This window comes from Cynoglossus semilaevis, chromosome 3 (genome assembly GCF_000523025.1).
Source record: "Cynoglossus semilaevis isolate Cse_v1.0 chromosome 3, Cse_v1.0, whole genome shotgun sequence".
NCBI classification, from domain to species: Eukaryota; Metazoa; Chordata; class Actinopteri; order Pleuronectiformes; family Cynoglossidae; genus Cynoglossus; species Cynoglossus semilaevis.
This window is the reverse complement of record NC_024309.1, coordinates 5,794,662-5,810,474: the sequence shown is the minus strand read 5'-3', so window position 1 is coordinate 5,810,474 and position 15,813 is coordinate 5,794,662. Positions and strand designations below refer to the sequence as shown.

General features: G+C 40.6%; 1 protein-coding gene across 1 annotated transcript in view; it reads right to left on the bottom strand.

Moving 5' to 3' along the window:
• Window positions 1–1,191: 1,191 nt before the first annotated feature.
• Window positions 1,192–15,813, bottom strand: part of LOC103377028 (cyclic nucleotide-gated cation channel beta-3-like) — a 91,021-nt gene continuing 76,399 nt past the window's right edge. Inside the window, exons 5-21 of the mRNA XM_025054575.1 lie at window positions 11,512–11,587; window positions 9,603–9,704; window positions 9,418–9,457; window positions 8,470–8,506; window positions 7,242–7,405; window positions 6,542–7,068; window positions 5,872–5,922; window positions 5,707–5,793; window positions 5,562–5,626; window positions 4,937–5,059; window positions 3,868–4,009; window positions 3,379–3,538; window positions 3,198–3,295; window positions 3,031–3,114; window positions 2,836–2,954; window positions 2,530–2,682; window positions 1,192–1,686 (exon numbers count right to left, since the gene is read on the bottom strand). Coding sequence (XP_024910343.1) covers window positions 1,497–1,686; window positions 2,530–2,682; window positions 2,836–2,954; window positions 3,031–3,114; window positions 3,198–3,295; window positions 3,379–3,538; window positions 3,868–4,009; window positions 4,937–5,059; window positions 5,562–5,626; window positions 5,707–5,793; window positions 5,872–5,922; window positions 6,542–7,068; window positions 7,242–7,405; window positions 8,470–8,506; window positions 9,418–9,451 — 2,034 coding nt within the window. The 5' untranslated portion in view covers window positions 9,452–9,457; window positions 9,603–9,704; window positions 11,512–11,587 and the 3' untranslated portion in view covers window positions 1,192–1,496. The remainder of the gene's footprint in view (window positions 1,687–2,529; window positions 2,683–2,835; window positions 2,955–3,030; window positions 3,115–3,197; window positions 3,296–3,378; window positions 3,539–3,867; window positions 4,010–4,936; window positions 5,060–5,561; window positions 5,627–5,706; window positions 5,794–5,871; window positions 5,923–6,541; window positions 7,069–7,241; window positions 7,406–8,469; window positions 8,507–9,417; window positions 9,458–9,602; window positions 9,705–11,511; window positions 11,588–15,813) is intronic.

Here is a 15,813-nt window from a genome sequence, read left to right as displayed (position 1 = left end):
GCTGTGCTAACTCCCGACTCCAGACTGAAGCAATTCAAAAATCCTAGACCCTTTAATTCCCTGGCTGGCATCGTCACAAAATCCAGGACTAACTCAGCTGCAGGGAGTGATGACACCAGTGTATGAAGGCTTACAGTCTTCAACACAGGTCCGTCAGGGATCAAAGTAAAAATCTTTCACTGACATTTGGAAAAAAGATTTTAATATTTAATGAAGTGATGACTCATTATAACGATAAATCCTAACACACGACGTTCCCAAACTTCTCTTTTCACAGAACCACCTTTAGTAAATAAGGCTATCGTCGGCATATTGAAAGCTACTATATCAAAAGTCAAAACAAATCAGTTCGATTTCCCCTCTTTGACTCATGTAAAGAAAAAAAATTAAATATTTTCTTTGCTCTACCCCCTGCAACAATCCAGCGCCCCCTAGTGGGGAGCGGGAGGGAGCCATTTTGGGAACCGCTACTTTACAAACCAGTATAGAATGAATATGTAGCTGGTAGTATATATGAGGAGACTGCAGTAAGGTTATTTCAGTCCCTGGCTCCTTGTTAATCAGTCTGACTAACAGGATTACTGTACACCTCAGTGTGAGTACAGTATTTCTTACTACTGTTTCATAGGGGGGAAAAACATATGAAAGAAAATGAACTTAAAGATTTATTTAAGCAAATACAAAAAAGACAGTCCACTGATCTACCATAACCTTAATATATTTTCGAACATTACGCATCAGTTGGCTGTTGACGACAGAATCACAACGCAATTGATTAAAAAAATATTATTTACTTCCGTCATGTGCGGGTCCAAACAATTAGATAATCTTCCACTAGGGGGCTACAGATGGCGATAATTGCTAAAAAAAAATAAAGAGACTCAGCTGATGAAGAGCTTGTTGTGTGTCAAACAATTCCTGTGAGTAAATCGGGGTTGTGTTCAACTAAAGAGGACTTGGTTTTACACTGAGCAAGTATATTGCGAGTAAGATGAAAGTAGCAGAAGATTATGTTTTATTTCGGATGATGTGCCATGGCTAGAAAAAAAAGGTTGGAAAACACGGCTATCGTTTCAAATATGATCGCACTTTACAGTTAATCAAAAAGGATGAATAAAAAAAAAGGACAAAATCCTTATATAATATAATATCAATCATTATCCAGGTCGATAACGTGGAAAAAAAAAAGTCCAAAAACGCAAAGACAAAGCAAAAAATATATTAATTTCACTATGAGTTTAAATATACCAATAAATCCAAATTTAACTACTGCAAAGCAGCTCAAGCGAATTCAAAAAGGTCACGCAGAGAGGTATGACAGTGTTAGTAGAAATAGGAAAAGAGAAAAACAAAAGTCAGAAAAACTATTTATAACAAAGCTGTGCATTTTCTTCCAAAAAAGGAGATCAATAAAAAATAAAAAACGGTAGTCACTTCCCGCCAGCAGCCTGAAAAACAGAACCGATAATTCTATAAATAAATGCCAACTGGCGATATTAATCACGTGATTTGACGGACCAATGAGGTGCAGTTACCTTTATTCGGTCCACGACCGTCTTGTTCAAGCTTCCTCCAACAGCACGCAGCAGTTTGGGTGTAGCTGGTTTGGGTACAAACAAAGCCAGACCTTTCTTCTTGTCCTCCTCAGCCTTAGCAGCTGCCGGGCCCTTGGCCTTCATTAGCTGCCTACACACACACAGGTTACCGACGTAAAAGCAATTTGGGATAAAGCCGGAACGTTTACAGGGCACTTCCTGGTGTTCCCTCTCAGGGAAAATTGGAAAAACCGCGTCGGTGGCCAAATGGAGAAAAAAAAAAAAAAACACGACAGGGCTAACTGTAACTAACTACAGGGCTAATTGTTGATCATTTACACGACTATAACGTTTTGGTTGTACAAACTAGTTGTTGGAATCGTTTGTTCTTGAGCAAATATGTTTGCAAACGAAACTTTTCAATTATTTGAATAGACGGCAGCGCCCTCTATTGGCCACACAGAAGGAATACATGAAACGAAAATGCTAGTTGGTTCATGAAAATTTAGGATTGATATTAATTTATGTATATTGCTAAGTATGATACTGCATGTTATCTCTTAAATAAAAATATATTTTAGATATTTATACTGCATGTTATCTCTTAAATAAAAAAAATAAACTGATAGATATTTATATACTTCAAACACGTAATCTTCCACGTGCAAATATTATGAACAAAAACAAAGTAACATGGAATGTGACACAAGGAGGCAAAATGATTTAAAACTCAAATATAAAGTTTAACATAATTAGGTAAAAAAAAATATGTAAAAATGTGCAAAACCTTTAAAAATGTGGTTTTAAATCAATGTAGTATTACCATTTTTAACATTATATTGTTATTCTATTTATTTACCTTTGATAATATATGAATTATAACTCACACGAAAAAAAAAAAAAAACCAAAACGCTTGTTGGTGCCACCTTGTGTTCACAGGGCAATGTGCAGGCTGCTTGGTTTTTATATCAACCTTTTGGGATTCTCACTCACCTTCCCTTCCTGGCCAACACCTTTTGAGACTCAGGATAGTGGACCAGGATGTCAAACAGGTCCTTCTTCTCCAATACAAAGAGATTAGCAAAGCCGTAGGCTTTGACGTTAGCCGTGCGCCTGTTTCCCCCATCTTTGGAAGACTGTAAAAGGCTAAAATTCAACAGGAAATTCAAATACAACATTAATCAGTTGGTAAATAAATGGGGAATAAATGTGCTAATAAAAGTTTGGGAAAAAAGTTATCTTGCACCAAAAATGTGTTAGCATACTAATTTTGTTAATAGCTGCTAAACATCATCAGACCTGATTTCTCCAAACACGCAGCCAGCCTTCAGAGTGACAAACACGATGCTGTTGTCAGGTCCTCCCACCACCTGCACCGCTCCACTTTTGATGATGTACATCTCTTTACCAATGTCGCCCTGCAGGGGGCAGCAGAAGTGTTTTTAGAACAGCTTGAATATAAATTATATTTTGTCTTTTTTTAAGCGCACTTACTTTTTTTACAACAAAGTCTCCGGGCAGATAGATAATGGACTTGAGTCTCAGCAGCATGTCCACCAACATCTGCTGGTCACAGCCCTGAGGGAAAAAAAGCGCCAGAACCGATCATCAGACCTCACATCTGATCGAGACATTCCCTGTGTATCTTAATAAACCAGCACCTTGAAGAGATCAATCTTCTGAAACGTCGCCAGGTTGATATCTACAGCGATGGCAGTCTTCATCACCAAAGGCATTTTGTCCAACAACTCGGACTCATCTGGGATCATTAAAAAAAATCAAAGTGTTTAGTCTGGCACTAAACTAAGGTCTAGAAGGAACGAAATGTTCACTTGAACTAACCCAACATGCCCTGAGCGTCCCAGGTGTAGGTGTACCAGGTACGGACTCGATTCTGCACCAGATAGGGGATGCGATTGGTCACCATGTAGGACACAGTGTTGTCCATGGAGGCTCTGAAATACGTCTGTCCTGCTGTAGCGGCACCAATGACATCCCTCATCTGACGTGGGGACGTAAAAAAAAAAAAAACAAACTGAGGAAGATTTGGATTTTTCTGCAGGATAAATATGATAAGGAAAGTACTTTTTGACAGCCAGGACTCCACAGGGAACCACGGGATGACATTCGCCAACGATAAGGTGTTAGTATCAGGACTGATAACGGTCAGTAACAGTTCTAAAACAGAGAGATCCTTTAATCTATCGGGGTTTACTTCACTATAGTTGACAACATAAAAAGGAGACAAAAACAAGGCGGCGGAGGGATGCCGTCGACTACCGGCGCTCCGGACTATTCCTGTGCTACGACCACAAGTAATCTTTGTGTTACCTGCCCAATCAGACTGGAGAACACAAAGACGCCCGTGAAAAAGTTAGTCATCTGAAAGGCAATCTCAAAGATGGTGTGGGGCTCGTTAAGACCCCCAATGTTGATCAGACTGCGGACAGCAAAGTAGTAACAACGCAGGTACCTGTGGGGTTAAAGGGACTGTCAATAAAGTTTCATGTCGTTAATCAGGTACAAGGAGGATATGTGGGAGGGAGGTAATGCTCAAAATCCTGCTTTATACTAGATAACTTTCATTTGTTGAAAATACTTTTTGTTTGAGCAGTTTACGTAACCTACGTAACGTTACGTAACGTAATTTTGTGTCGGGTCTCAGTCGTCTCCTACTCTCCCTTTTTTATAGGGCGTTTTATGATGTGTAAAACAGCGCCCCGCTAAATGATATGCGGCGAATTAGTGTTGAAAACACGGTACTGCACTCTGGTTCGGTTTTTACCGATTTTCCCCATGCGACGAGACTGCTGCTATCTCACTTTTTGATTCCCTGGAAGTCTTCGCTGCCGAACTTGTGAAATCAGCAAACAAAAACACAATAGCTATAAACGAGATGTTGATTGATAAGAGTCCAAAGCTGACTACCTGCCCAAGAAAGATGGACATAAATAATGCCCCAAAAAGGTAGTTAGTCATCTGAAAGATCTGTCCGAACATGGTGTCTGGTAAGGGCAGCTCAGCGATCATCAGCAGGGACTTCTCAGCATAGAAGAAGCAGCTGAGGTAACTGCAGCACCAGCAACAGCAAAAAATTGGACATCAGCAGCAACAGCAGCAGCAGCAGCAAAAAATTGGACACAGAATCAAATGTATCACTGGGTTTGACGAAATTCTGTTTTGTCCAACCAATAATAAAGGTGTATTTAAAATGTCAAACGTTTTTTTTTTCATGTCTAAAAAAATGTTTAAAACTTATGGAAACAATAATTATATAAATATCTGACAAAACTCCAGCCTCCAACCATTTACTTTCACGATTGATTAACTCTGAGTCGATCATGTATAAGGTGGTTAGTGACGGTAAAGTAAACAGGAAAATAGAAGAGACTGTACTCACGCACTGCCCAGTCCAGAATAGACCCATTTGGTTTTACCAATACCCTGGTAGGCGGACGCCACATAGTAGAAGCAGGCGTTGATGTGCAAAACGAAGAGGAGGTAACCGATGGTGCGAATCACTCTATTAATGATGACAAGGCAATTTTAATGAAAGTACTTTAATGCTACGTCCTCACCAACCAAAATAATTTATTCAACAACAACAATGTGGTCCAACAAAGTGGGTGGTTCTATGGTGCAGCTGTTAGTGGTTCCACGGTGTAGTGTTTAGCAAGACTGTTGGAACGGAAAATTATCAGTTGCGGAATCAACAAAGTTCAGATTGTTATTATTATTAATTAATTTCTTATTATAATTAACAAATAGACCACAGCCATGAAGCCTGAAGTAGTAAATTCTACATCTTAGTAGTTAAAATCATGTTTATCGGATCGTTTCCACCGATAATATAACTTTAAGACTGCATGGCGTTCCCCAAGGTTCAGTGCTAGGAACCATGTCCGTTTGTGATACTGTTATTATTAAGGTAAAACCTCTCCAGTTCTATAGACCAGAGGTTCACAAACGTTTTTGGCCTTGCGCCTTTTGTCCCAAAAAGTTTGAGCCCCTCCTGTACAACTCACCTCCAGATGTAAGCTCTTGCCAAGATGCTCTCCAGCCGATCGCTGAACTCAAAGAAGGTATCGGCCTCGGGGGAAGAGATACAGAAGCGTCAACAGTGTTCAGGGCGTCTTTGGATACGTGAGGTGAATAAAAAGTTTAACTCACCTTCAGCAAACGATTGAACCTGAAAATAGATTTGAATCCAAACTGGACGTACAGTAGATCAAAAGGAATGAGGGACAGCATGTCCATCTGTGGACGCAGGGAAACGAGGTGAGGTCGCCGACTCACAGTCGGAGAAAGGAATAGTGCCATACCTTGATACGGTACCTTGAATCTCTCTGATATCCTGTAGTTTGTTTTCGTCCTCACTCTGTCTTTCTGGAAAAAAAAATAGTTTGAAAACCAAATGTGGTCAAGAATAATTTAGCAATGATTGACACCAGCACCGGAAGAAGACGTTTTTTCCACGTTCTGTTTGAACACTTGAATGTAACTGATGCTAGGGACCAGATGTCTTAGTCGAATAGCGGGTCACAACCAACGTTTTTTGGGCGCATACCGCCATCTACTGTACTGGAGTGTGTAGTGTCATGCGACCACTGACTTTCTAAGCAGCCTGCTCCTTAGGCCTTGATGTGTGATTTAAATTTTTCTTTTCAACTGATGCGAATTGTCACACAATTGTACAGATATTTTGAATCGAATTATGATGCATGGATACATCCCTAATTAATTAGTTAATAGTCAATTATTGAATATAATGAATAGGGCGCCCAAAAACAACACGTGGAAATACATTCATTAATATGTGGCATTTGAAACCATGGGCAGAATGACGTGCACTGTCAAATAACAATCAAATAACTCCACCGTCTATCCAGTCACTGTTTCTCTAATACACGACATCAAACCAGCCATACCAATCTGTTAATCAGATCAGATCAATTTTTTTAAAGGAACAGTTCCTGGGTTGTTATTTGACTCAAGTCAGACTCACTATGATGTCTCCTCCTTGGACGAACTGCTTGCGGGGCTGGAAGATGATGGTGTCGATGAGGTAGATGGCGTCAGCCAACAGGTCCAGACCAAACCAAACAGGGATGGCGCTCTCTGTGTGGTACGGGAAACACAGGCGAGCAGTCATAAACCAGATGTTGTAGTTAATGGCCAGAGTGACCACGCTCAGCCAGGCGATGTAGCGAAGGTCGGTGAAAGGGTCAATGGTCTGACCCAGCACAGAGTCCATCCTGTCCTCGATGGGCTTCAGCACAGTGTCCACAGACAGCCAGAAAGCATCTTGACACTTTTTCTTCAAGTTCACCTCCTCTTTCTTTTCTTCCTCTTTGACTTCGGCTTTCTTTTTCTCCTCCTCCTCCTTCTTCTTCTGCTCATCCTCCTTCTTCTTCTTCTCCTGCTCCTCTTTCTTCTTCTTCTCAGCCTCCTCCTTCTTTATCCGTTCTTCCTCAGCTTGTCTCTTCCTCTCCTCTGTGACCCTGGCGTACTCCCGTCTGCGGAGCCGAGGTGCTGAAAAAAGGACAGCGGCCATGTTGATTCCAATTCATCAGTGAAGCTTGCACCTTGCCCTCTGGACAGCGGCCATGTTGATTCCAATTCAAGCAACACGCCATTGTACGTGATGATCAGTGAAGCCTTGCACCTTGCCCTCCGCCCGATGTGTAGGCCGTCTTGGTACTCACTGACTGGAGGAGTTATCTCGGGGGAAGATGCGTAGTGATCCAGCACTTTGTCCTTGAAGAGCTGGTGTCGCTCCCTCATCCGCAGGATGATGGATCTGAGCTGATCATCTGAGTACCTGTTAATGACGACGGGTGGCTGTGGTGGTGGAGGGGCTGCCTCCTGTCTATGATAAACAACAGTTAAAAACAACTTTAAATAAAACAACTTTCGACATCCATGGCCCAAATGTCAGTGTTCCGTTGCCTACAATATATTAATTATCGTGTCAGTTGTTTCAACTATAAAGATTTCATCTGTTGTTTTGGCTTGTCATGTCCTAGAACAGATCGAGGTTAATACAAAAAGTAGTAATTAAAATTAATTTCGAATGTTTTAAGTGTGCCAAAAAAAAGAGAACTAGTTTGACTATTACAACAAACAATTACATCAACAAAAAGGAAAGAATATAAAGTCTGTTATTTTTCCAGGTAGCGAATCTTTGTCTCCATCGCGTGGCCAACTTCGTGTAGTGCAACAAGTTGTCAAAATGAAACCTGAACAAATACGAACAGGTTGTTGCGCAAAACACATCGCTTCTTATTCTATGCTAATAACAAACGTCTCCGATACTAATTATTATAATTTATTAAAATTATTGTTATTGTTTAACAGTAGTTTATTGTTTTTATATTATTCTTTATGACTGCAAAAAAAAAAAAAAATTAGAGTTTCTACTCAGACAGACGAGTTTGGGGGGCCTGAAAAAAACCCCAAACACATTATTTACATATTTACAGCGTACTCACAAATGTTACATATAAGCAGTTTTTTTTTTTTTTCATCTGTAGACGTACATGTTACGGTTTGTTTACAACCGAGTGGATCAAAACTCTCATCAGCCTCCATGGTTTTTTAGTCTGCTGAGCTTCTTAAAGCTAAAAAGCTGCAAAGCTTTTAATCCACTCTCAAGTCGTCGCCTCTGCTCCAGTGCATGTAGCCTGAAGGGATAAAGATCTGACATGCTGCTAGCTCATCTCCCCTTTAGGGTTTCATTCTGTGTCACTCCGCCATCTTGTTGAAGCATTCAATTGGCTGATTAATTTCACGCTAATACGTTCTGCGGTCTGTGACTTGTCTTATTGAGATTAGACATTCGCTCCTAAATCTGGTTAACACTGTGTACTATACTTAAATGTACTCCTAGGTACTTGAAGAAAACCTTTTTGTTTACTGGTGAAGGGAACTTACCCTTCAGCTCCAGGTTGCTCAGGTTTAGCCGCAGGAGCTGGAAAACAAAGATTCCGTGCACTTTTTTAAAAAAAAACTGAAAGCAATCAGTTTGACAATTTTTTTTCCTTAGCTACAGTATATATTTAGTTTTAGGAACAGCTTCGTTTTCTTCATTAAGATCCCAAAATATAAAGGAAAAATACATTGTAATTGTTCTTCATTAAGATCCCAAAATATAAAGAAAAAATACATTGTAATTGCATTACATTACAATACATTTAGCTTTTATCCAAAGCCACTTAGAATGAGTCGGTCAATCAACGATCAAGTTAGAGTAAATATTCAATACATTTAGCTTTTATCCAAAGCCACTTTGGAGAATTTGAGTTGGTCAATCAACAATCAAGCTACAGTAAATATTCCAAAAAAAAAATAGTAGGTCATAGATCAGTACTTCTCAAATAGTGGGGCGGGGCCCTCTGGGGGGCACGTGAGGTGCCGGAGGGGTGGCGGCGTAAGGGGCTTCCAATAGAATATGGCACACTGGACATAAGTGTACCACTGCTGTAATGCTTGAATGATAACAAGCCTCCAGTCACTAGGTGGCAGCAACTCATACAGTGGTTTGTACAGATAAAAATATACATGTTCTCAGAGTCTCAGTAGTATTTCAATATGCGGGGGTGTGGGTCCGAATACAATGGGGTGTATTTATCAATGAGTTTAGAGATGCATGAGCGCCACCTGCAGTTATTTTATAAGCAAGAGTCAATGACTTGGGTTTTTTTTTTGTTTTTTTTGAAGGGGTCTTGTTGAGCAGACCCCATAGAAGGGCATTGCAGTAATCTAGGCGGGATATGACCATAGCCTGTAGTAACACGTGTAGTAACACCTGCGTCGGTAACGGTTGTACTGGGCATCTCTTTGCGCCTTCATTATTCCAAAAAAAAAAATCGCACGACTTACCCTGTGGTTTCTCATTCTGTTTATCAGCTGTCATCTCCTCCTGCAAAAAAAACAGCGTGATATATTTAGCATTGATGCTAAAAACCACGGTACTTTAATTCCAATATAATTTTAAAGTTAAACGGTCAAGATATCAACCAAAAAGAAATATTGTAACAAAATTTCAAAATTGCAATCGCCCTTACCTTGGAGCTGGAAGTGGAGCAAGAGCAAGAGCAGTGGCCGGCGCTGGAGCTGATGTCACACTTGAGGCGGTATTAGCCACAGGTGTGGGTTAATTTACCAACCTGTAAAGTGCATGTGAAAATGAGTATCTTCTACGCTACACTCCTTCACCTTCTCCTCCTTCTTCTACACACAAGGCGGCCTCATATGTACTTTGGTCCTGACAGTATTACTGCTTTTAGCTGTGCTAATACTCTTGCACACAGAAAAGCCCCCACCATCACCACTGACATATAAGCACATCCCTGCCCTACCCCGATAGGCTTATGGTTGACCACTGAACCAAGGGCAAGAAAATGAAGTAGGCGCGAAAGATACACGTGAACAGGAGAAAAAGAGCAGTCCTTCTTAAGAGAGTGTTAAACTTTCTAGTAAATTGACCTCAACTGACCTCATGCCTTACGCTTTTTAAATTTTTTTTTTATTAGAGGCTGCACATCAGCTCTTTATTTACTGCTACTGGAAAGGAAATAGAATCCAGGCTGTGATCACTGACCTTAGCTTAGAGAAAATCATTTACCTTCAGTTTAGCTCAAGGGAACGCACGGGGTTTCAAGTAAAGGATTTTTCTTGTTGCTGATTATGTGTGTGTGTGCGTATAATGTGATTTTTTTTTTTTTTGTGATTACATTCACCGCAGAGCCAACATGTGTCATTCCAAAGGTCACGTTAGTGGTTCCTTAAAACATGTGTCATTCCAAAGGTCACGTTATCGGTTCAATCCCTCAATCCCTGATAAGTGTCACCGCTTGAAATATTTCTTTTTTTTTTCATACCTCCAACACTGTCATAAAACCCGACCAGTTGATCACATACGGATTTATTGATACCATCGTGAAAAGCACTTACAGTAATGGTGTACACAAGAGGCCATTCAGTTTTCATCAGTGTCACGCTGTAAAAAAGCAACACGATCTGCATAGCAATGAGCAAACCAAAAACAATTTGACCCACCGGCAAGTTTTTTTTTTTTTTTTTCGCCATTAATTATACTTAAAATATGATTACAAGTACTTTGCAACATTAGTTTCAACCAGCGCATAAACCCAATTTGGCGCCCGAGGTAAGATAAACCACCAACACATACACATACTAATACAATTGAATAACTGGTGGTGCTCCTCCAGCAGATGGCGCCTATATCGCCTACGCCAAAATCCTGCCCTGGGTGCATCATCATTCAGATATTAACAATCGTTGTGAAGATACAGTGACCGTCTCCATGTCCTTTTTTCCTCTTACCTGGCAACTCATTCTCTAACATCCTTTGTCCAATAAGGTCATTATGTCTCCTCAACCTCACCTCCGTCACGTTGTCTCCAAACTGCTCCACCTTAACTGCCCCTCTAATCTGGTCTGTTCTGTTCACTCCCAGTTAAAATCTCAACATCTTCATCTTTGTCACTGTCGTCTCAGCGTTTTGTCCATGAGGCAGTGTCACTGTCTCTAAACCATACATCATAGCACGTCTCACTGACTTTCAACTTTCCTTACGTTCCGATGTCCATCACTCTGGATGGTTGAGCCTGTGTATTTAAGGTCATCCATCTTGGCTACCTCTAGTCTTAGCATCGTTTAGCTCACCCGTCTCCTTTCATTAACACACATGTATTCTCTACTCTCACCGCAGATCGCAGCATCATCTGCAAACACATCGATCCAAATAACCCAAATACAAGGATCATCGACTTTTCTTTTTTCTTATTGTGGTGATCCTGTTTTGTAGTTTTTGTATCGCATTTGTTCTGGGATGTGATTCCTAACACCTCCCTCCCCAACTAGGCCTTAAGTTCTGACTCAAATACTCAAGATCTTGAGATAGATTATTAAAAATAAAAATATACATTGGTGCTCTCAGAGGCCACAAACCTGATTGCCGAGAACTGCATTCTGCTCTTCTACCAAATGGGGGCAGAAGATCCTTTCAGTTGAACTCTCTCTGCACCTGTCAAAGAGATGATGAAACTGTTTTCATTAAAACCATCCTTTGCCACTGAGATTCACTGAGTTTGACACCAAAGTGACTTCAGAGTATTTAACAGACCACATCATCTGGTGTCACTGAAGAACCTCTGCTGTGGAAAAGGAGATGAAGTCATTGTCATTTGATTCTTCTGTATTAAAAAATAAAAAATAAAAAAATAAAAAATCAAGAAGAAACTGTGACCGTTGGTACTCCAGGGCGTAGAACCGTGATCAGAAAACATAAATACTACGAAGTCCATCTACTGTCAAAACTGTTTTGCGTTATGAAATTACGATGAACCGCAGACATTTATTTGTTTAACATCACCCGTCTATATATCACTGATTAGCACGAAACTGACCCGACTCCGGAACGGACACATATGCTCTGTATTAACAATACATGTCTGGTACGGCGATTTGTACATTAGCCGCTGACTGGGGGTGAGGTAAGGTGAGGTGAGGTGAGGTAAGGAGTGAGGCCAGAGATGAAATTTATGGGAGAAGTCCACAGTTGTGATGGTTTGATTTCCCTTGTTTCACTCTTTTAATTTCATTTCTTCTCATGGAACACTGCCCCTCGCTGGCCGGTCCTGGTGTGCATGCGCGGCACTGGGGTGTGTCATTGAGACGCACACGGCCCACAGGTGTGCACATTAATCAGAATTGTGTGATTTAAGCTGTCCATTAAAGCGCTCAGTCGTAAGAAAGGTGGGGCGGGGGGGCAGTTAGGGAGGGCGAAAAGCGCTGGAGACATGTGACCTCACAGCACGCAAATGCTACCAGATAGCAATGAAATTGGTGTTGAAACTATTATTAATAAATTGCTTAAAATGTGTCTTCATTCTACGACAATGACAGCCTATTAAGTACTCTACCACTAGGTGGCACTACATGGCTATAAAAGTTTAAGAAAATATATGAGGCTTTCTTTGTGTCTTTCTTAAATTCCTGCAAGTATGTCAGTGTTGTGTTCCACCAAACAGGCCAAACCAGAAGATCTTACATACAGGGTTGTCCTCGACCTACGTCGGAATTCTGTTCCTATGGCGCAATGCAACTTGATTTTGGTCGTAAATCAGAACTCACATGCTGTACTGTTTAAGTACCTATGTCGCTCACATACGCTAACGCCGAGCTAACATCATAAAAAAACAAACAAAAGAAAGCGACTGTAGCACAATCCAAAGCATACGTGTCAAACTCAAGGCCCGGGGGCCAAATGCGGCCCGTCAAGCCGTTTTGTGTGGCCCGTGGGAGCTTAACCTGAGAAATTAAAAGTTTTTTTCTTTCTTTTTTCTTTTTTTTTAATTGATTATCTTTAAATAAAGAAAGTAAATGGGCATGACTGGACTTTCTTTGAATGAAGTAAAGTCACTAGGTGGCAGCAACTCATACAGTGATTTGTACAGATAAACATATACATGTTATCAGGTTCTCGATAGTATAGTATTAAATTCATGGGGGTGTTGGTCTGGAGAGGGTGAGGGGTGAAAATATTTCTGTAGACCAACGAGCCACAAAAACCACACGAACGTAAACAAATCTTTTGTCCGCAAGTGACAACGCATCTGTCCACCAACTAGCTCCCCTGTTGAACTTGTGAATTTATGACATACATTGAAATGACGGAACAATCATTTCTGAATAAATCTATGGGAGATGATGAGGCAACCACAAAACATCAAAGGTGCAGGAAGTCTCCAGTTTTACCACATTGACATTTTTGGTAGGATTTTTTTTTTAGACTACAATTGAAGCCTGGAGCTTTTGGTTCAGCGTCAAAAGCAACACTGTGTGTTTTGTATTCCCATAATATTATTAAGCAGAGCATTAACTGAAAATAGTCCCGAATTCTTTGCTTTCGTGTCCTGGGAAGTTTTGTGTCAAACACAGACTTTTCTCTCCCAAAGTTTTACACAAAGAGCCGCAAACCATTTTCTCATGGAAAGACTGAGGGTTTTGGCAGTTTCTGTATACTCGGGGATTTTATTCCACAACACTCCTACCAGTTAACCAACCTTATTTACAAACATCTCAGAATGTTACTTTTCTGCAGGCTTTTGCAGCCATCCATTTCTGTTTATGTCTATATTTAACTAATATAATTAGGTACGCCACAGAAGGCAACAAAAACTACTTTCTGTCCTTCTTCTTGGTGATCAGAAACTCCTGGAAAAAAAGAGTTTAGCGTTTTGCTTAGGTTGCATTTTTTTTTTTTTTTTTTGCTTGTCATATGTCATCTCTTGTTGTTGTTGCTTTAATAATAATTCCTAAACACACATTCAGACTTTTTACCGATATGCCGAAATTGTCGAAACACCTTATTTATATGGGTTAGCAGCGTTTTTCAAATATGTTCTGCAATACCGCCACCTAGGGGGGAACTGAATTACTGTGGATTGTCTTATATTGATGCTATTTATCTGTTTAAAGCACTGTATAAGTTGCTGGCACCAGCTTTCCGCATACAATCCCCCATACAGTTCCAATGCTGCCATCTAGTGACTTTCACTTTCATATACAGCCGTTTTTCCCCAAAACTATTTTTAGATCACACATCATTTGGCTAAACCCAGACATTGCGTTATCGGGTTTTCATTATGGGAGGAAAAATTAAATACGATTTTTACAGATTTTATCAGGTTTTCATTATGGGAGGAAAAATTTAATACGATTTTTACAGATATTACATAATTATGCTAATATCGGGCGGATATTATCGGCTGACATAGTTTTATTTGTTATCAGTTTTCAGTAATACACTTGTGTTGTCTGGTGGTTGATATGGAAATCGCTCTTCTGCCCCACAGGTCGTGTAGCCGCATTAAAAATTCAGTGTGTGAAAGTGGCGCTGAGGTGTTTGTTTCGCCTTTGATGCACAGGCCTTGTGTGTTCCATCCAATAAAAGAAGAGGGAAAAAAAAAAAAAAAAGAAGACGAAAAAACAGCACTGTATTTTCTAAGGGAGCGACTGGAGGCAGAGTGTGTGTCCTTAAGCTCGGGTCAACCTGTCTCGGTTGTTCAAACATGACTGCTTTATCTTTTCACATAAAAGCCTTTTACACTACTACTCAATATTTTATTTAGTGCCAAACGCGCACACACACACACTGTCTGCACGCTGCATTACGGAGCTGCCCTATATTTTGCTTACAAATAAAACGCACATACAAGACAGATTATATTGGGCATCTGTAGCCTAGATAAGAAGATACTTTCGTGCTATTTCTCTCATCCAGAGGAAGTGAAACTCAGCAGGGAGGGGAGCCCACAGTCAGCAGGCAGCCAGGCCCTGGAGGGGGGAGAGATAATACCAGTGTCCCTACAATGCAGAAGTGCTACATCACACGATGAGAGACGCACCTGTCATTAACTCTCACCATCCTCACGCAACAAAAAATAGAAGAATAAAGCAGAAATTCTGTTCCTCTGCCTGAGGAATGAGGTCAAGCGCAGCAGACGACCTTAACTTGACTGCCGTTCTGGACGCGACACCTGCTGCCCTCAGTCTTTTTCGTTTTCTTGTAAGGATGTGGGGACACATCTCTGGATGCAGCGCCTGTCACTGGTACAATGACAGCAGTGGCAGTTTACTAGATACATGCAAACACTGACGGCAGATAATCAACATCAGAGTTTCCCAACCAGAGGGTCGAGGACCGCTACGAGGTCAACATCAGAGTTTCCCAACCAGAGGGCCGAGGACCGCTACGAGGCCGTCCAAGACTGGGTACCGGACCGGTTTGGTCTGAAAACTGAATATTTATATTTTTATATTTATATATACTGTATAAAAAACACATACCATCACTCACTCCCAGCCAGTCCTTCACTGACACTGCCCCCCACCCCTCTCTTCCTCTCAGACATCCAAAGCTACTGTCAGAACAAGGGGAGGGGGGGTTTCCATAAGATATCTTACTACGTCTCACAATGACCTTCAGCTTGAGTTTCCAAAGAAAGATAGAGGATAAACAACGCGAACACTTTCCCCTGTGGGCTCCCAAAGGTCACCAGAAGAAAGATCTGACAGACGGCCAGGAAAAAAGAAAAAAAAAAAAAAAAAACATGTTGTGTGGATGAAAAAAATTTCTCCCTTAACAGCACAATTTCCTGCTAGAATCATGGCTGGGACTGTCATATCCCCTATGTAAAAAAAAAAAAATATATATATATATATATATATTTTTTTTTTTTAAAAAAT